Source organism: Heterocephalus glaber, unplaced genomic scaffold, assembly GCF_053883595.1.
Source record: "Heterocephalus glaber isolate CG9 unplaced genomic scaffold, H.glaber_assembly_v1.0 deba00001556, whole genome shotgun sequence".
NCBI lineage: Eukaryota > Metazoa > Chordata > Mammalia > Rodentia > Bathyergidae > Heterocephalus > Heterocephalus glaber.
The window spans coordinates 3690602-3710351 of NW_028258347.1; the positions used below are offsets into that span (position 1 = coordinate 3690602).

Genomic DNA, 19750 nt, shown 5'->3' on the forward strand with positions numbered 1-19750 from the left:
AATTGAGTGAGGACTGTCTGCATCTCACATCTAGGTTCTGCAGCTCCAGAGGAAAAGAGGAGGCATCGATTGCATAAATTCTTATGTCTCAGGGTTGGAAAACCAATGAGGAAGACATTCGTGTCTCAAGCAAGTGCTACCATGCAGCAGTATGCGCAGAGAGACAAGAAACATGAGTACTGGTTCGCCGTGCCTCAGGAAAGGTAAAAAATGAAGGAGAAATGAAAACATTTTAAGGTTCCCCAAGTTAGAATTACTGTGTATATCACAATATGAGTGGCAAAGTGCAGTACTTTGAGGCATATAGTTTCTAATTAAAAGTAGACATTTAATCTATTTTAAATCATTTAGCTTGTATTTGATCCTCTTTAATTTGCTCCATTTGTAATTGCATCTTTGTAATATATTGAAAAAAAAGTGTGAACATGTACCAGATTTTAGTAAAGTGAAAAAGAGTACTTAAGACCCTCGAAATGTTGACTGGTATGGCACTTTTCTGAAGGCAGTGAATGATGTATAATCCCTTTATTTAAATTCCTTCAAATATGTCGATTGTCTACTACATACATGACCCCAAATTAGTCACTAAAAGCTTGTGGTGGTCCTCAAGCTGTTTTTGTATACTCTCTGCACAGTAAAATCTTTTGTTTTAAGTTTTAGCAGTTGTAAAAGGTTCCTGTTGTATTATAAATATTTACATTTTCATTTTAAACTGTTGATCTTTTAAATGCTGCATACCCAGTAGAATCTAAACATCATAACAATTATCCCTTTACCATTATCTGCTTAAAAACAACTTGAAAGTACTTTTCAACAGTTAAAAACAGCATCATTACTTTTTAGCTCTGAACTTGTATTTTCCTTTTTACCTTCCCACAGAGTATAATTATAAGGTATTTTTATCCCTTAAAATCATTCTTCACAACAAACTACCTACACTTATGCGTTTATTATCTGTGTGTATGTCCACTGAAATTGCATTTATTTTACAACTTCCTGTGACTGCTGTCAGAGTAGTAAAGCTCCTGAGTTAGCCTGCCTCAGCTTGATGTGTGCTGGCAAGAAATACAGTCATCCATTGATGAATGTTGTCTGTGGAAAGGGTGAGACAGGGTTCAGCATCTCATCTATCCCTTCCTTTGTTGTTTTTCTGCAAGTACTGAGAAGCTTTGTTAATGAGTCAGTTACACAAGAAGAATTTTATTATAATGTTACTCAGTTCTTTAAATGTTTTTGTGTATGTTCCAAAAAATTACCTTTCTTTTACCAAATTAATTTTACTGATCATCAGTAAACACAACTCCATTGAAAACTTAAGTTTTGGGGAAGAACGTACCACCCAGTCTTATAGTTATTTCCTGCTTCAACAGCAGTCTTGGGCACCTTGAAAGTTTTTATATTTTAAGGCATGTACCATTGTAAAAATCTGAATGGATGAGCATATATTCTTCTACAACTTAGGAAAAACATTTGAGTGAAAGCAGAGAACAAGGAGTCTGCATGATATCTTGACGCAAGAGATTAGTATAAGCAGAGAGTAGCATAGAAATTGAGGATGTAGAAATTAATGCCCTTAGCTCTGAAGTATCCATGTACCTCTTGGAAAGCTTTTCGATGTTGCTTTGAATACTACTACTTTTGAGTATAAAATGATAAAAGGCTCCCTCTTCTCCTACCCCACCAAATTATACAGAACAGTGTGTGTACCTGCTACAAAACGTCATAATAGTAAAAAGTATATGTTATGATTTACATAATTAATGAATACTTGAAAGCGATTGAACCAGATAATCAAATTTGCCAGTTGTCTTTAAATGACAAAAATTAAAAATTCTAACTATATTTAGTTTTCTTACTATTCTTGGTTATATTTTAACTTTTACATAGTTTTTGTTTTAATATTGTCCTTGAACCTTGCTAATATTCATTAAAAATTAATATTACTAGGATTCTGAACTTCATTGTAGTCATGTACCTTATGAAAATTTCTCTGATAGTGATAAAGTATCTGAAAAATGAAAAGTTAATGCTCTTTGACTATGTCAGCTATCACATAAGCTAAGGATGTGTACTTCTCAGAACCATTTTTATTGATTGTCATATGTTAGCTGAGAATTTTCTAATCAATTTTGAATTATTTGTGCTAAAGTCAATAGATATTTAAGATGTGTGTTTGGCCTTAAATATTTTTACCAGGGAATGCAACCTCCAGCTTTACTGTAGTTAGCAAAACACTAGGAAGGGAAACAAAAATTTAAAAGATCAGGTCACCTATCATGAACCAATAATTCAATATGTATACCTGATACCATGTAAATTAAGGAAATTAAACTTCTGTTAACTTGAGAAACTTTAATACAATGTTCAGGTTTTAAAATGGGTAACTAGTGATTGTTTGCATATGTTTTAATCATTAGATCATTGTGTGACTGAGGTGACAGTTGTAGATTCCATCACTAGTATCTTTAAGAAGGAAAAACATTTCTGTATCTATCATCAGACCCAGTCCAAAGCAGCCAAGAAAAATCTTAATATAGTTTTTTCAGAACAACCTGAGATCACAGCTAAATAAGGTCTTTCACATAATAGGCTATATCTTTTTATTTAAAGCAATATATTTTGTATATATTTAAGTCTTCATGTTTTATCAAGGTATTTCACAAATACAATTTTATAATTGTAACCAGTACAGAATAGTGGTTCTGACAGATTCTTGTACTAACAGGACAGACCACTTGTATGCCTTCTTCATTCAGTGGAGCCCAGAAATCTATGCAGAAGACATTGGCGAGTACACCAGAGAACCTGGGTTCATAGTAGTAAAAAAGACCGAGGAGTCTGAAACAAATGAGGATCCTACTAGTCAAGCAGCAGCCAGAGACTGGGAGGTAAGGAGAAGATAGGAAGGTTTCATCCATCTTCTTTGTATGAATTTATAGCTTTATGGTAATAAAAATATAAGTGATCTTTGTACCAAAGAGTGTTATTTTAAAAGTTCAGGTTCATTCTCAGTGCATTTGTGTGTATCCCATGAATCTGAGTAGTGACTGTCATACTGTTTGTCACTTTGCTTTTGCTTTATAATACTAGAAACCTGTTGGCAACAAAATGACTTTTTTTTTTTTTTTTTTTTTTTTTTTTTGGTACCGGGGATCGAACTCGGGTCCTTGCACTTGCACAGCAGGCGGTGAAACCACTGAGCTAAATCCCCGGCCCAACAAAATGACTTTTGATGAGTGTATTTTATAATATTTGGTGTAGAAAAGAGTAATAATATGGCAAAGAAAGAAATGATATTAATTGCTGTTACATTTTCATAAAACATTACTTGAGGTTTGCTTCACTTTGATTTTATCTCCTGCATGGAGCAGGCTCAGCATTCACTTAACCCATGCAGGCAAGGTGCTAGTCCTTTCTGACTTTGGGGCTTATGCCTTGTCTCGATTTGAATAGCAGTAATAACGTTAGGGAAATAAGCTGGTGCTAATTTTATGAAGTAACAAAAGTTTTGGTTTTTTTTTTTTTTTTTTGGTACTGGGGATCGAACTTGGGACCTTGGACTTGTGAGTCAGGCGATGGAACCACTGAGCTAAATCCCTGGCCCTAAGTAACAAAAATTTTATGTGCTCAAATTCAATGAATTTTTGTAAGTGACCCAATTAATACTGATAAGCTTTTGGTTAACTCCTTTTAAGATTGCATTCTCTCATTTTAAGATTGCATTCTCTCATTTTACTTGCTTTTCACTGTAGGGTTGATGGAGTCACACTATATATTTTTGTTCTTGCTGGAATTCATCTCTGATTTATTAGAAAATATAGAGCAGATGCTAAAATGTAACAATAAGTGGAATCAGATTTTGTTGTTTGGTCAATGTTTGTGGTGGTTTATGTGATACGAATTTACTATGCATGCACTTAACATGTATAATGATCCAAGATATACATGGTATGTCTTTTGTTTAAAATGTGAACCTGTTTTGGAATGTCTCTGATTTCATTCTGTGTAGTACATAAAGCATCTATTTCTACGGCAATTCCAATGTAGTGGAGGGAAAGAAGTAAAAATATATTGAGAATTTATTTTGAGCTCTCTTAATACTTAAACCTAACATTAATCTTCTTACCAGCATTATTTATAATAGCCCAAAACTGGGAAGAATGTGAATGCCCATCACTAGGTGAATAAAGGGATGTATTTTGGGATATTCATAAAATCCTAAATAACATATCCCAAATCACGTAGCAGTAAGAAGGAAGGGTCTACTGGTACAGGCAACAGCATGGCTGCATCTTACAGACACAGAGTGTGTGCTGTGTGACTCATGTGTGAGTCAGGGGAAGGGTAGCTGGAAGCCCAGCAGACCACTGGCTACTGGGCCCTGGAGGAGTGGAAGGAGCCCCGGAGATGCACAGCTCCTTCTGGGTGGTGGTCACACAGGTGATGGCACGTCTGAAAGAAAAAGAAAATTCCTGAGCTGCGTTTTTATTAGCTCTCGGAGTAGTGAAGATTACCAAAGATGTGTGCCTATACTAAGAAGACAACAGTCGAGGTAGAGCAGAACAAGATGAATTCGTACTGGCCTGCTGCTTAGGGTTAGTGGCAACCAGGTTAGGGTGGAGTTTCTAACTCAGGAGGTCAGCTGGGAGATTACAGTGTTTTCAGTTAAGAAAGGGAAGTAAGAGCTTTTCATCAGTTAAGGTTGGAGCATTGAACTTTGGAAATAGTAGACTGCTCTTTTATAGACTTAAAAGAACTGCGTAAGTTTCTGTGGAAGATTTTGCAGATTGTATTTTCCAGCTTAGAAAACACAGATGTCTCCTCACCTGTCCTTGGACCAAATTGGTTCAAATGAAAGTCAAAGAGAAAGAAAATATAATTTTGTAAACTTTTTGCTACTTTATCTAGAAACAACTATGTGGCCATCAAGTAGTTGAACTGTGGTTAATGCAGCTAAAGAACAGGGTTATTTAGATTTCAAAACTGAAATTAATTAATTTAGAATTTGTACATGTGATCTTTTTCAAGTACAAATTTTATGAAATCTAAATATCTAAATCGAAGGTGAGGTAGTACTTCCTATGAAAATTTAGTGTCTAAGATATGTTGTAGTGTAAAATATTCTTTTTCTGATAGATACAGGCACCACTAGCCACATGTAGCTATTGAACATTTAAAATGTGGTCAGAATGAATTGAGATGTGCTGTAATGTAAAATAACACACTAAATTTTAGTAACTTTTAATTGAAAGAGAAAATCTTATTTCTACGCTGATTAATATTTAAACGATAATATTTTAGATATATTAGGTTAAATAAAATATTAAAATTCATTCACTTTTTTCTTTGTTAATGTGGCTGCTAGAAAAATTTATAGTGGCGTGTACTCTGCTCTGTATCTTTCTAACATAGTGTGTGTTTAGTGCCTGATAGATAGTAACAAAAACAATTTGTTAAACTAATGAATACTTATTTAAGTGAGAGAGTAATTTTAAATGTTAAAATGATCTTTCAGAAAAGAATCTGGCTAGAGCACTTGTATAAATCAATAGTATTTGAAAGTGACAAATGATTAAAATTTTTTCTCCCTAGGTATGGAGAATAGGTGCTTTAGAATTTAGGATATATTTATTATGGCTACCAATTTGGGCATGGATCTGTTTGATTAGAATAACTGCTGTATTTACTTTTATTTTTTCCTGATGCTTAGAAGATGTTTATTATCAGGCGGAAATGTTACATGAACTGGAGAAACTCGAATGTGGTAAACTTTCCATTTTCCATTCCCTTCTTCTCCCACTATCTGAATCAAGGCCAGTAGGCAGGGATTTGCCAGTCTACTCCATCCTCAGAGCTAAAAAATGTTTACTGCTGAGTCACTCATCCTCAGAAATATTTATTGGATTGGTGAATAAATTTGGACATAGGTTAAAGTAGAGCGTAAAGCTTTTTATCTTTCAAAATTGGTCTTTATCCTAAAATAAGTTCTTGTAACATATATGCTAAATAGTTAATTATAAACTCATAGACTCTGGAAATTAGAATTAACTGCCAGTTCAGCCTCTTTGTCATTTTACATTTTGCAGTATTCTTTGTTCCGTTTTAACATACAAGTGATAGGGAATTTATACGTCAAAGGGCAGTACTTTTCATTTTAGGGAAGCCCTGTTAGAAAGTTCTTGTTATGGTAAGTGTAAAGAAATGTGTCTGTAAATTTGTTTTATTTGTCTGTTCTCCAGCTTAGTGCACATTAGCAACAATAGCAGAACTTTTCTGTGTCCTATGATAACGTGATAATATTTACCTTCCTTTTTCGCTTTGTTCCCGGATCGTTTTTCCCAGTACTTCAACTGTTCATGGATTCTTTGCAGACCCTGTATTATCCTTATCATTACCCTTAGCTGTGTCAGAGCATTTATAAACTCTGAGAGGCACCCCAGATTACTAAAATGTGCCCTTGGGATAGCAAAAAATTCTATAATACTTAAAAAAATTTAATTCCACAATATGAGAATTGAAAGCCAGTCCTTAATTATGTTGTTGAATGTAATTAGAAAGGGCAGGAACTTAAGAATTAGAAATATGAGAACAGCATGAAGAAAGAACAGAGATTTGTAAAGTGAGGGTGGACCGTCAGAAACCTGTGTTTACCAAAAAAATTTAGGCAGGTTTTGAGTGGTGAGGAGTGAGAGCTTCTAGGGGCATTTCAGAGTACTTCCTGAGCAGTGGGATAAGGGTCTGGGAAACACTGTCCATGGGGAGGAGTCCATTTTGCTCTCCGGCCATGTGCAGTATCTTCTGAACATACTGTGTGGTGAGTCCTTGGTGTGTGAGGGAGCCTTACTGAACATTGCATGAGCCTGCTGCTGTTGCTGAGAGAGGAGTTTTTTAAACAATCAAAGCAAAGAATGACTCAAGAAACCTTTCTCCATAGTGAACAAAATGTGTGGTTTTGGTGCAGCACCTGTAACCAGTGTAATATGAATTATGAGCTGTGCTATTATTGGGGCCTTAACAACATCCCCTTGCAACTGCGAAGGAACCGTTTATTTTAGAATCTGTCCTCCTAGTCTTTCAGTCTGCAGCCTTAGGAGTCAGTACATGGAGTGTGGGTAGTGAGGACACTGCTTTCTGTGGGCTTTGCATTCTGCAATCGCGTATGCTTCCTATTTCTCGGTCTTTTCACTGCAAGGTGAGGTAGGTCCTAAGGTAAAGGTAAGATGCCTCCTACCACCCACTGTTTCTTGATGATAGCTTTGTTTGATAAGAGGACAAAAGTGAGAGATTACTAATGTGATGGAATCACATGTACCAGTTACTTGGCCTTATTTTAGTGTACTTCATCTATGTCCCTCTTCAGTTAACCTTTTTTCAAGTGTGTTAAAAAAATTTTAAACATATATAATATGTATCTACTTTGACAGTTTGTTTTTTGAGTCAGGATCTAACTAAGTACCAAATATTGGGGTTAAAATGTGTCTTGAGTCTCTCTGAATGTGAGTTTGCCATCTACTTTTTTTTCTTTTCTTTATTTAATATTAATTTTTAAGAAATCAAACTTTTCCTGTAGAAAGTCCCACAGTTAGGATTCTCCTGATTGCATCCCAATGGTGTCTATTAAGATGGATTTCCTGTAAACTGACCTATAGACCTAGGGCTCCAGTTTAAAGAATAGGTCGCTATCTTCATTCTATAGATAACATCTCCAAGCTTATTTCTTGCTTAGCTAAAGTTCTAAAATAAGTTCTAATAAGTCATAGTGGTATGTCTCTTAATTTAGAAGCAATGTTCTTTAGTCCACACCAAGTTCTTAACTTTGGCAGAGTCTTTGAATCATCTACAGGAGCTTTCAAGTGTCTTTTTGTTCGAGCCATACTCAGAACTATTAAGTCACATTCTTGCATCTTGAAGAGTGGCCTGGTGGTTACACTGTGCAGTCCTGGTGCTTACTAACCCAAGCCAACAACATAGAAACACTGAGACTGGAGAGATCCTCTAGACTATTTGAGCCACACTACACTTAAGGTTCACAGTCCCTGTCATGCAAGTAACATTGCACAAGATGTTTTTCACAGTATTCCTTTTATCTGGTTGCTGCACCCAGAGCAAACTTGGTTCGCTATAGATAAAGGTCTCTTTAATCACTCTGTGCCTTGATTCATTCTTTCTTTCATTTATATTTTTAAGATGGGTCTTTCTATGTAGCTCTGGTTGGCTTCCATGTAGCTGTGCAGTCTAGAGTGGCCTCAAACTCCCCATCATCCTGCCTCAGCCTCCCACGTGCTGAGACGATAGGTATCCACTGCCCTGCCGTCTTAGTTACTTTTCTCTCATTGCTCAGACAAAGTATCTGACATCCAGAGTTGAAGGGGAAAAGGTTTATTTGGCTTACAGTTCGGAGGGCACGGTGGCAGAGGAACAACAGTTCATGGCCGTAGAAGCAGCAAAAAGCAACAAGAGACCTTAACAGTGTCTTTTTGCTCCTTTTATCTTATTCAGACTGCTGGGGTTCAGTGATGCCAAACCAATCACTTGTGTGTAGTAGTTTACTACTCACACACTCTTAATCCTAGCATCTCACATTCCAGATTTAGGTACCTTCGAAAAAGACTGCACGAGGCTTTGGGGGGGACATCTAGACACAAGCCACTACACATGCCTTGACTTTTTTTAACTTTTGTGGTGCTGAGGATTGAACCCAGGACCTTTACACTGAGCTACACCCCAAACTGCTTTTATTTTTTACTTTGAGACAAGGTCTCACTGAGTTGTTCAACCTGAGCATGAACTTGGGATCCTCCTGTCTCATCTTCCCACAGTGCTGACATTACAGGCATGTGCTGCCACACCTAGTTTGTGCCTTGATTTTTTTTAAAAATAACTTTATGATCAAACACACACATATACAAAAATTAAAGCCATTCTAAGAAGAACACTGCAAGGGAAAAAAATCTGCAATAATATTCAAATATAGTAGAACTCAACCAAAACAAAACTGAAAAGCACTTAAACATTTTTCCATATAACTTAAAAAAACATCTCAAGCACCAACAAGACACCAGAGGATGTGATTTGTTTCAGAAAGATCCCCAAAACCAACACTGAACAAATAGTGGTCTGGAAAAAAACTCCAGTTAGCTAGCAGACTCCACGTAAGCCAAACTTCTCCCTAAGTTAAATTTCGATACAGTCATATGGCACGCAATGGAAACACAATCCGAGAAATATGTTATTAGGCCATTTCATCCGTGTGTATCCTTAATTACACTTTCAGGTTCTCACACTAGAGAAACTATTCGGTATTTACACATGTGTGTCCTATTTATTTCACTTAAGAGTACCGCCTCAATGTCCATCTATTTAGCTACAAATGTCTCTAGTTTCTCATTCTTTATGGCTGAGTAGTACTCCATTTTATAAAAAAAAACACATCTTCTTTATCCAGTTTCCAGTCGATGGGCATTTGGGCTGTTTCCAAGCTTTATCTATTACAAACTGTGCCGCTATAAACATGGGTGCACATATATCACTGTAGTACAATTCTTTTAATTCTTTTGGGAAGATACCTAGCAGGGGAATAGCTGGGAATAGCAGGGGAATAGGTCGAATGGGACCTCTAGCCCTAGTTCTTTGAGGAATCTCCATACTGATTTCCACAGTGGTTACACCAGTCTGCACTCCCACCAGCAATGCAGAAGGGTTCCTTTCTCCCCGAAATCCTCCCAGTATTTGTTATTGGGTGATTTCTTAATAGCAGCCATTCTTTCTGGGGTGAGGTGGAATCTCAGTGTTGTTTTCATCTGCATCTCTTGAATAACCAGTGATGTTGAACATTTTTTCGTATAATTATTTGCTGCTTTTACTTCTTTGTCTGAGAAATGTCTGTTTATTTCGGATGCCACAGCTAGTTTGTGCCTTGATTTTTTAAAAACATATTGCATCAATTGTAGCCATGTGGGTGCAATTAATTTTGGCATAGCTTTCTTACAAAGGACTTGTGTACTCAGAGATAGTACATAGATAGGAGGAAAAATATACCATGCTGTAAGCCAGTGACCTTTTAGTTTTGTGTTCTTCAGTTTTGTCCATCAAGTATCCATTAAAGTTTAATATGCTTGCCAAGTCCCCAAGATTCCATGGTATATCCTAAAACCGAAACCACAGTAAGCCTGAGTTATCTGTGAAGTCTGTTTTAAGATTCATATAAATCTTTACATTGTTTATAGCAGCCCAATTCATAGTAGCTAAATCTTGGAAGCAGCCCATATGTCCATCAACAGGTGAATGGATAAAGAAAATGTGATAGTTATGCCCAGTGGAGTACTGCTCTGCCATACAGAAAGGATAACCTTGAATCGTTTGTAGGAAAATGGATGCATGTTGAGACCATGGTGTTAGTGAAAAAAAATCAGACACACAAGCTTAAATACCACATGAAACCCAAAATATAAATAGAGAGCAAAATAGAAGATATGAAGTAGGAAGATGGATCTTAAATGGGCAGAAGATAAAAAGATGGAGGGAGGGGGATGGGATAAAAGAGGAATTAAGATGTGTGACACACATATGCCAGCTCCCCACAAGGAATGTGATTATTAGGTACTGCAAACGTGTTCTAATAACAGTAAAAAAGGGGGAAAATTAAATTTCTTACGAAGTAAAAAGGATGTGACCCTAAGATGCACCAGTTCTCCCCATCCTCGGGTCACAATGTCCCATCCCACTGAGCTGTGTCCTGCACTTGGCATCCAGACACGGGCTCTGCACTGATAGCTGATGGTCTGGATCTCACCACACAGCCTCGAGGGAGGGCTTTGTTCCACTTCCTTTAGGTTGACTTCTTACTCCTTTTGGAATAAGACCTGGGAGAAAAAAATTTTCCAAAAACTTTTATCCCTGAAATTAATATCAGCTCCATATTTCCTATACTGAATTCCCTCACTAAAACACCACTGCTTTTAGAAGTGATAGCTAAAAACAACTTAGACACTGGCATCATTTTTTAAATATATATATATATATTTATTGGTACATTTTAGGTATAAAATACATTTACATTTATCATTGGGTGTTTGTACCAGAACATGATGCATCTTAGTTTTTATTTTTTCTCCCATCACCTGTGCACCCTTCACCCCCTCCACCTTTCCCTATGTACACAGAGTTTGATTCCATTTTTTTTTTTCTCATAATTTTTTTCTTTCCTTTCTTCCCTTTCCCCTGTCCCTTCCACCATCCCCAAACCCTTGGACCTTTTTTTATTTCAAATTATCAATTATTCATTTTAATCGTTTTCTTCCTTATTTACACTTTCAATTTCTCACACTAGAGAAACTATTCAGTATTTACACATGTGTGTCCTATTTATTTCACTTAAGAGTATGGCCTCAGGGCCAGGGATTTAGCTCAGTGGTTTCGCCGCCTGCTGTGCAAGCACAAGGACCCGAGTTCGATCCCTGGTAACAAAAAAGAAAACTCTTTTTGGCCTCAATATGCATCCATTTAGCTATAAATGTCTCTAGTTTCTCATTCTTTATGGCTGAGTAGTACTCCATTTTATAAAAAAAAACACATTTTCTTTATCCAGTTTCCAGTCGATGGGCACTTGGGCTGTTTTCAAGCTTTAGCTATTACAAATTGTGCTGCTATAAACATAGGTGCACATATATCTCTGTGGTATGATTCTTTTAATTCTTTGGGGAAGATTCCCAGTAGGGGAATAGCTGGCTCAAATGGGACCTGTAGTCCTAGTTCTTTGAGATATTGCCATACTGATTTCAACAGTGGTTGCACCAATCTGCACTCCCACCAATAATGGAGAAGGGTTCCTTTCTCCCCACACCCCTGCCAGCATTTGTTATTGGTTGATTTCTTGATAGCAGCCATTGTTTGTGGGATGAGGTGGAATCTCAGTGTTGTTTTTATCTGCATCTCTCAAATGACCAGTGATGTTGAACATTTTTTCATATATTTACTTGCTGTTTTTACTTCTTTGTCTGAGAAATGTCTGTTCATTTCGGATGCCCCTTTTTGAATTGGGTCTTTGAATTTGGGAGGTCTGACTTTTTCAGTTCTTTATATATTCTTGATAGTAGACCTTTGTCTGAGCTACAGCCGCTAAATATTTCTTCCCACATTGTAGGTTGTCTCTCAGGTCTGTTGGTGGTTTCTCTTGCAGTGCAGAAGCTTTTTAATACGATGAGATCCCAGTTGTTGATTCTTTGTGCTAGCTCCCATGCTACTGAAGATTTGTTCATAAAGTCTTTTCGTATGGACACTGGCATCATTGAATTAGTTGTAATTGATTTATTTAGAAGTTTGCCTCCAAGGCTTGTGCTTTTTGATTAGAAAATGTGTCACTAAGATTGTATGTCAGTAGGCTGTTTAACATATTAATGTTTTTCAATTTTGAAATGATTAGTATTTAAAGAAAACTGCTTAAAATTTGTTTCCCACATTGTAGGTTGTCTCTTAGCTCTGTTGGTGGTTTCTCTTGCAGTGCAGAAGCTTTTTAATAAGATGAGATCCCAGTTGTTGATTCTTTGTGCTAGTTCCCGTGCTACTGAGGTTTTGTTCATAAAGTCTTTTCCTATGCCCATGTCTTCAAGAGTTCTACCTAATTTATTTCCAGCAAGTTTAGTGTTTCTGTCTTAATATTTAGATTTTTAATCCACTTTGATGTTAGTTTAGTGCATGGTGATAGGTATGGGTCTAGTTTTAATCTTTGGCAGGTTGAAATCCAGTTTTTCCAACACCATTTATTAAATAAGCTATCTTTCCTCCAATGAGGGTGGTTGGCTTCTTTGTCAAAGATGAGGTGGCTGAGTATGTCTGAAGTTGTTTCTGCATCTTCTAATCTATTCCACTGATCCTCGGGTCTGTTTCTTTGCCAGTACCATGCTGTTTTTATCACCATAGCTTTGTAGTATAGTTTCAATTTGGGGATTGTGATACCCCCAGCCTTGTCTCTGTTGCCTAGAATTGCTTTTGCAATTTGGGAAAAAATTTTTAGCAGCTGTACCTTAGACAAAGGACTACTATATATAAAGAACTGAAAAAAATCAGACCCCCCCCCCAAATTCAAAGACCCAATTCAAAAATGGGCATCTGAAATGAACAGACATTTCTCAGATAAAGAAGTAAAAGCAGCAAATAAATATATGAAAAAATGTTCAACATCACTGGTCATTCAAGAGATGCAGATGAAAACAACACTGAGATTCCACCTCACCCCAGAAAGAATGGCTGCTATCAAGAAATCAGCCAATAAGAAATGCTGGCAGGGGTGTGGGGAGAAAGGAACCCTTCTCCATTGTTGGTGGGAGTGCAGACTGGTGCAACCACTGTGGAAGTCAGTATGAAGATACCTCAAAGAACTAGGGCTGGAAGTCCCATTTGACCCAGCTATTCCCCTGCTGGGGATTTTCCCCAAAGAATTAAAAAAATCATACCACAGTGATATATGTGCACCCATGTTTATAGCGGCACAGTTTGTAATAGCTAAAGCTTGGAAGCAGCCCAAGTGGCCATCAACTGGAGACTGGATAAAGAAGATGTGCTTTTTTTTTAATAAAATGGAATACTACTCAGACGTAAAGAATGAAAAAGTAGAGTCATTTATAGCTAAATGGATGCACATTGAGGCAGTACTGTTAAGTGAAATAAATAGGACACACATGTGTAAATACCGAATAGTTTCTCTAGTGTGAGAAACTGAAAGTGTAAATAAGGATTAAAATGATTAAAATGAATGATTGATAATTTGAAATAGGAAAAGGTCCAAGGGTGTAGGGTGGTGGGAGGGGAAGGGGAAAGGGAAGAAGGGAAAGGAAAAATGATGAGAAAAGAAAAAAATGGAAACAAAGTCTTTGTAAATAGGGAAGGGTGGAGGGGGTGAAGGGTGTGCAGGCAATGGGGGAAAAATTAGAATCTAAATTTAAAAAATAAAATAAATAATAAAAAAAAGGAAACTTCTTTGTGCTGTTCACTTCTTACCCTTGCCATAGCATTGACTAAAAAATAGATATCCCATACAGTTTTGGTTCTGAGATAGTTGCTCCTCTGTAGGTGTTTAGGTTACTCACATTTTCTTAATCCACCAAAGCTCAGGTACTCATTCAAGTATAAATGTAAATATGTTAAAAATTACATCTAGACTATTACTCAGAACACTTTAAAATCTGCCTTCTAGCTTAGTTTTAAAAGTTATTTATATCATCTCCTCATTTTGATTTTAATTTCTAGTGTTCTTCATTTTAATTGTATAAAGTAAGATAGTTAACCTAAGCTAACTTAGTATTGCAGGCCCTGAAATGTACCCCGGGGTGTCACGATCAGAGCTGTCCGGTGCCGTGTGGAGCTGTGGGCATGGCTGTCCCTGGCTGCAGTTGTTGCCATGGTCTGCATTGCCCGCAGAAGTTGTCGTGTTGGCACTGCTGCAGTTTCTAGGATGCACTTGTCAAAGCTTCAGTTATTTAGTCAGCGTCTTATTGTCTGTAAATTGCCAGGTCATGAATATTCTGGTGTTCATTGTCATAGACACATTTCTGATATTGTTAGTAAAGTGTGAGTAATACCCAAATTAAAATTGTGTCAGTATGTCAAACAACAAATGAAGAACTTCCCTTCTCTGCTGTCTTGTCTAAGGTCGCCATGCCAAGGGAGACCACACTTCCCAGGGAAGGATGGAGAATAGCAATGCACAGAACAGGCCATGCTGCTCTTGGTGTTCTGCTGTTCCTCATATCTCATACTTTAGTTTGAGCATGTATAATATCTTTCATCCCAGAATCTGGCTAGAAGTTCCGACCGGTTTTGAACCCCCCCCCCATTATATAATCTTAGTAGTTATTGAGTGGCGAGCCTGGAAGGAGCGGACGGGGTGGGACATGGCCTGCGTTTGGGGCCGCTGAGGCCATGTGCAGTTGGTGCTGGTGACTGGCAGGGGCTGTCGGGGTGCGGGAGGCCTGTTCCCTGAGGATGCCCGTGGGGTGCACTGGGGTGTGGAGAGGTGGTGCTGTGTCTGCGAGAAGGGGCAAGGTGCCCTTCAGGTGGGGGTATGTTCCCGTGCGCTGCGCCGCGACAGCGCTGTTGTTCTGCTGCAGTGAGCCCCAGATAAGCTCAGTTCACATGCGTTTCAGCTATATTTATCCTTGCTGGTTAATCTAAAAGCTCCCGTCTTTGGCTGTATTTAGCGCACCACTGTTTAGTGGAGCATAGTAAAAGGATGCATGTTGAATATAAGTACCTATCAATAAATAGTTGCTTGGGCCGGGGATTTAGCTCAGTGATTCCACCGCCTGCCTCTCAAGCGCAAGGTCCCGAGTTCGATCCCCAGTATCCCCAAAAAATAAATAAATAAATAGATGCTAGGAAATGCTGTTCAAAATGAACCTTATTTAAGAATATCTGCATAAAAGATAAAATTTTATAGGATTCTTGGTTACAGAATTTTGTGATTGTATGATCAAACAGTAAAATGTTAATTGAAAAAAATGATTTGTGTAATTTAAGAGGGAATGGCGAAGTTGTACTTGCTACTTTTTTTGTGTCCAAGGTGCATGTAGTCTCCTTGTTAGTGTACAGATTTGGAAATCCGTGTCTGTGTCTTTAAACGTCTGACTGAGCCCTCTCTGCACATTCTGGTGCAGTGCAACCAAACCTCAGCCTGGGAAACCCTCTCTTCCCTCCCAGCCTGCGCTCTCCACTCAGCACTGTCTGTGCTCAGCCGCTACTGAGTGATTAGCTCTTGCTCTCGTCAATCACATCTTTGTCCCCAACAAACTGTTCTGTCACTGTAGTAGGGCTCAGGTGTTGGGAATTCAGCTTTGACAGAAGAATGCTTCTGAGAACTGTTCCTACGTGATCTGATGTAACTGAACTTGCTCTGGGAAGGAAATGTCTCGCCTCTGGTATGGGAAAAAAGGGAGAAGACATGAACCAGTTAATCATAAATACACTCTGGTAAATCTTTGTCAGTTATTTCCATTTCTATATATACTAGTCCTTTTATGGTGGCATTATGTAAAACTACAATTTATGAAACTATAAGCATAATGTTTATAAAATGTAAAATTGTATCATTGCAGAAAATACCTTTATTTCTGTTGATTCTAAATATCTTCCAAATAAGACATTAATAAGGGAATATAATTTTGTAAAAGTATTTTTGATTTTATTATTCTCACCAAGAAGACACCAAATCTTAAGTGCTGCCTTAAAGCTCTTATTTGAGCTTAACTTTGTAGGAAAATATTCACAATTTTTCTTGTTTAAAAATGGAGTAGAACAGAATAAATAGCTTTTAATTTTGTTGACTAGCTCCAACTAGATATTGTTTTAATATTTATTACAGTGAGAAATCGCATTTCAGAAGTCTGAGAAAAAAATTTTCTTAAAGTTTTTCAAACAGTTTTTCAGCATTTTTACTTAACTAGAACCTTAAAAAATAGTCTTATAAAGGAAAATACCAACCAGCCATACTGTTTTAAAGAGTGGTAGTTTTCAGTATAAATATACGTGCGTATTTGTTCTAAAATGTATTGCCAATTGCTTTTCCTGTGGTAATTCAGGATTATATTTTTCCTTCTGAACGTTAATTGTATTTTTACTATAAGTATGGATGGGCTAAATAAGGCCACATAGAAACTCTGAACCCCAGGAGTCCCTGGAAATGTCCCCAAGCATCTGTCCTTTCTGAAATGGTTCCTTTTTTTTTTTTTTTTTTTTTGGTACCAGGGATCGAACTTGGGTCCTTACACTTGGGAGGCAGGTGACAGAACCACTGAGCTAAATCCCTGGCCCCTTTCTGAAATGTTAAGCATGTCAGAATACAAAAAAAGGCAGTTGTTTTTAATTATAATTTCCAGTTTTTGTTTATAGTAAACTGCACAGAAGGGATTAGGAACCTGAAATGATTACATTTTTTAAATTTTTGATTGGGTTTACCACATTAGTAGTTAGCACAGTTCTTTCGTTTTGTGTTTTGTTTTTTTTTTAACCAAGAACAGTGTACCTTTCATGTATTTTTTATTTAGTTTGAGTACATATTTTCATAAATTTACTAAGATTTCATTACAGTTTATTTCAAATAAGGCAAAATAAATTGTGGATGCTTTAAATTGTATAGGCCAGTATAATGTGCATGATGCACTCATCACACTCCCTGATACCTTCTTGGAGCTGGGACATGGTTTTATCATATTTTTATCCTTTTCCTGAGCAGTTATGCTTCTCCTTGCTCATCAGCTCTGCCCATACATTTAGTGAGAGAGTGTGTATCCACACGTCCGTGTGTGTAATTTCATTGAACTTACGCCATCACTTTGAAAGTACAGTGCTCTTCTCATTTTGAAGCTGAGGGAGCTGGGGGCTGGAATGGCTGCTGCATTCTCCAGGGAATGGTCACTACACTCTTGGGGGGACTGTCGCTGTGCTCTTAAGGGACCAGTCACTGCGCTCCTAGGGGATGGTCAGTGTACTCTTGGTGGACAGTCACTGCCTCTTGGAGTCCTTGAGTGTAGAGACAGAGGGTCCTTAGCATGGTTTTGCTTCAACAGGCAGCCTTTGGGTTTCCAGAGTGGTGCAGTGTGTGTCCCAATTGATAGGCAAGCTTGGTACTGGTGATCTCACTGTTTTCTTTACTTTAGGAGCTCTAGGGCAGGGAGGGACTTCAGAAAATGAGGTTTGAAAAAGAGTAGCAGTTCTTCACATACCTATCTGTAGTAGATACTCACAGGATATTAACAAGTATTTATGTGTGTTTTATTGTAAAACATTTGCTCTATAGTCAGTTCCAACTTAATTGAAAAGATCTGTGCATATATTCAATATAGAATTTGGTTTTGTATTTGAGTCAGTAGTTGAAGAATGTATCTATTAAATATGCAAGTTACAAGGCATACTAATAAAATGAGTATCTTTGAACCCCCCACTACTCAGTATAGGAATTAGAACAACACTGATGCGGTCTCACCTGCCTGTTTTCTCGATCTTGTCTTCCCCCAAATTGATAATCACATCCTTGAATTTTGTGTTTATGCTTTCCTTGTCTTTAAAAAAAAATAATAGATTTTACTGTTGAGAGCAGTTTTATGTTTACAGAAAAATTAAATGGAGATATAGGTTCCCTTAAGCCCTATTTCCTGGTAAACACAATTCCCCCATTACTTATGTGTGGTATTTCTACCGTACATTTGTTACAATTTGTGAACTAATATTGACATAATATTATCACCCAAAGTCTATAGTTAGCATAGGGTTCACTTCTCTGTGTTATATATTCTATGGGACTTGACAAATATTTAATGATATGTATCTCTAGTTGCAGGATCATGTTGTATAATTTTACTGCCCTAACAATTCCCTGTGCTGCACTTGCTCATCCTTTATTTGTCCCCCTGAACAACTAGTACCCACTGATATTTTTACTCTTTGTGTAATTTTGCTTTTTCAAGAGTGTCATGTAGTTGGAAATATGCAGTATGTGACCTTTTCAAATTGGCTTTTTTCACTTAGTTATATGCACTTAAGATTCCTTCTCCCTTGGCTTATCGGCTCATTTCTTTTTATAGCCAAATAATATTCCACTCTATAGTTATGTCAGTTCAACTACTGAAGGGTGTCTTGGTTGTTCTTCTGCATTTTGGCACGTATGAATAAAAGCTATCATAGACTTTCACCTGTAGACTTTGTGTGAACAAAAGTGTTCAGGTGGTACAATTACTGGATCATATGGGAAAACTGTACTTAGTTTTATAAGAAACTCCTGAAATGTCTTCCCAAGTGATGGTAGCATTTTTATTATCCCAGCAATGAGTGAAAATCCCTGTCGGTGCTCTAGATTTTGCCATTCTAATAGGTGTGTAGTGGCCTCTTCTTGTAACTTGCACTTCTGTGGTGACTAATGATACTGCCATCTGCAAGTCTCTTTTGGTGAGTTGTTTGTTCTGATCTTTTACCCATGTTTTAACTTGGTCATTTGATTTCTTACTGTTGAATTTTAAGAATTATTCAAATATTTTGAATAAAAATGCTTTATCAGGTCTGTATGTTGCGAAGATGTTCTTCTACTCTGTGGCTTGCCTTTTTATTCTCTTGACAGTGTCTTTCACATGGCAGAAGTTCTTACTTTTTAAAAAAAGCCAACATCTTACTTTTCTTTCGTGATCATGGTTTCATTGTTTCATCTAAAAATGCATCTTCAAACCCAAGGTCACCTAGATTTTTTGGTCATATATTATCTTCAAAGAGTTTTAGAGTTTTATATTTTGGGGGTTGATTTTCATGAAAAACAAAGGTTGTGTCTTTTTTTTTTTTTTTTTCGCATGCTTCAGCAACTCAGCCCTTTGGGAAAAAGACAATCTTTTCTCCATTGACTGGTCTTTGCTTCTTCTCAAAAATCAGTTGAGTATATTTGTGTGCATCAATTTGTAACTCCTCTATTCTGTTCCATTTACCCAGTTGCCAGTTCTTTGGCCAAGACCACACTGTCTTGATTACTATAGCTTTATAGTATAATAAATGTTGAGGCTGAGTAGTGTCAGTCCTCCCGCTTTGTTTTTCATTATTGTGTTGCCTATTCTGGTCTTTCCCTATAAACTTTTCATATGAACTTTAAAAACCATTTGCCTCTAGCTTCAAAATCACTTGGTGGAATTAATTGGAATTGTGTTGAATCTATAGGTCAAGTTGGGGAGAACCGATGCCTGATATTGGGTCTTACTATCCATGAACATGGGATACATTTATT

General features: G+C 37.2%; 1 protein-coding gene across 18 annotated transcripts in view; it reads left to right on the forward strand.

The window, feature by feature from the left end:
• The window catches only part of Oxr1 (oxidation resistance 1), a 335909-nt gene that overhangs the window by 295776 nt on the left and 20383 nt on the right, over positions 1-19750 (forward strand). For 16 of the 18 annotated variants that reach the window (XM_004850275.3, XM_087190807.1, XM_087190810.1 and 13 more), the window contains 2 exons: positions 35-203; positions 2726-2888. In XM_004850275.3, the coding sequence (XP_004850332.1) occupies positions 35-203; positions 2726-2888 (332 nt within the window). Of the gene's footprint in view, positions 1-34; positions 204-2725; positions 2889-15402; positions 15964-19750 lie in introns of those variants that run through there. The other 2 variants (XM_004850280.3, XM_013074112.3) reach the window with 2 other exon arrangements.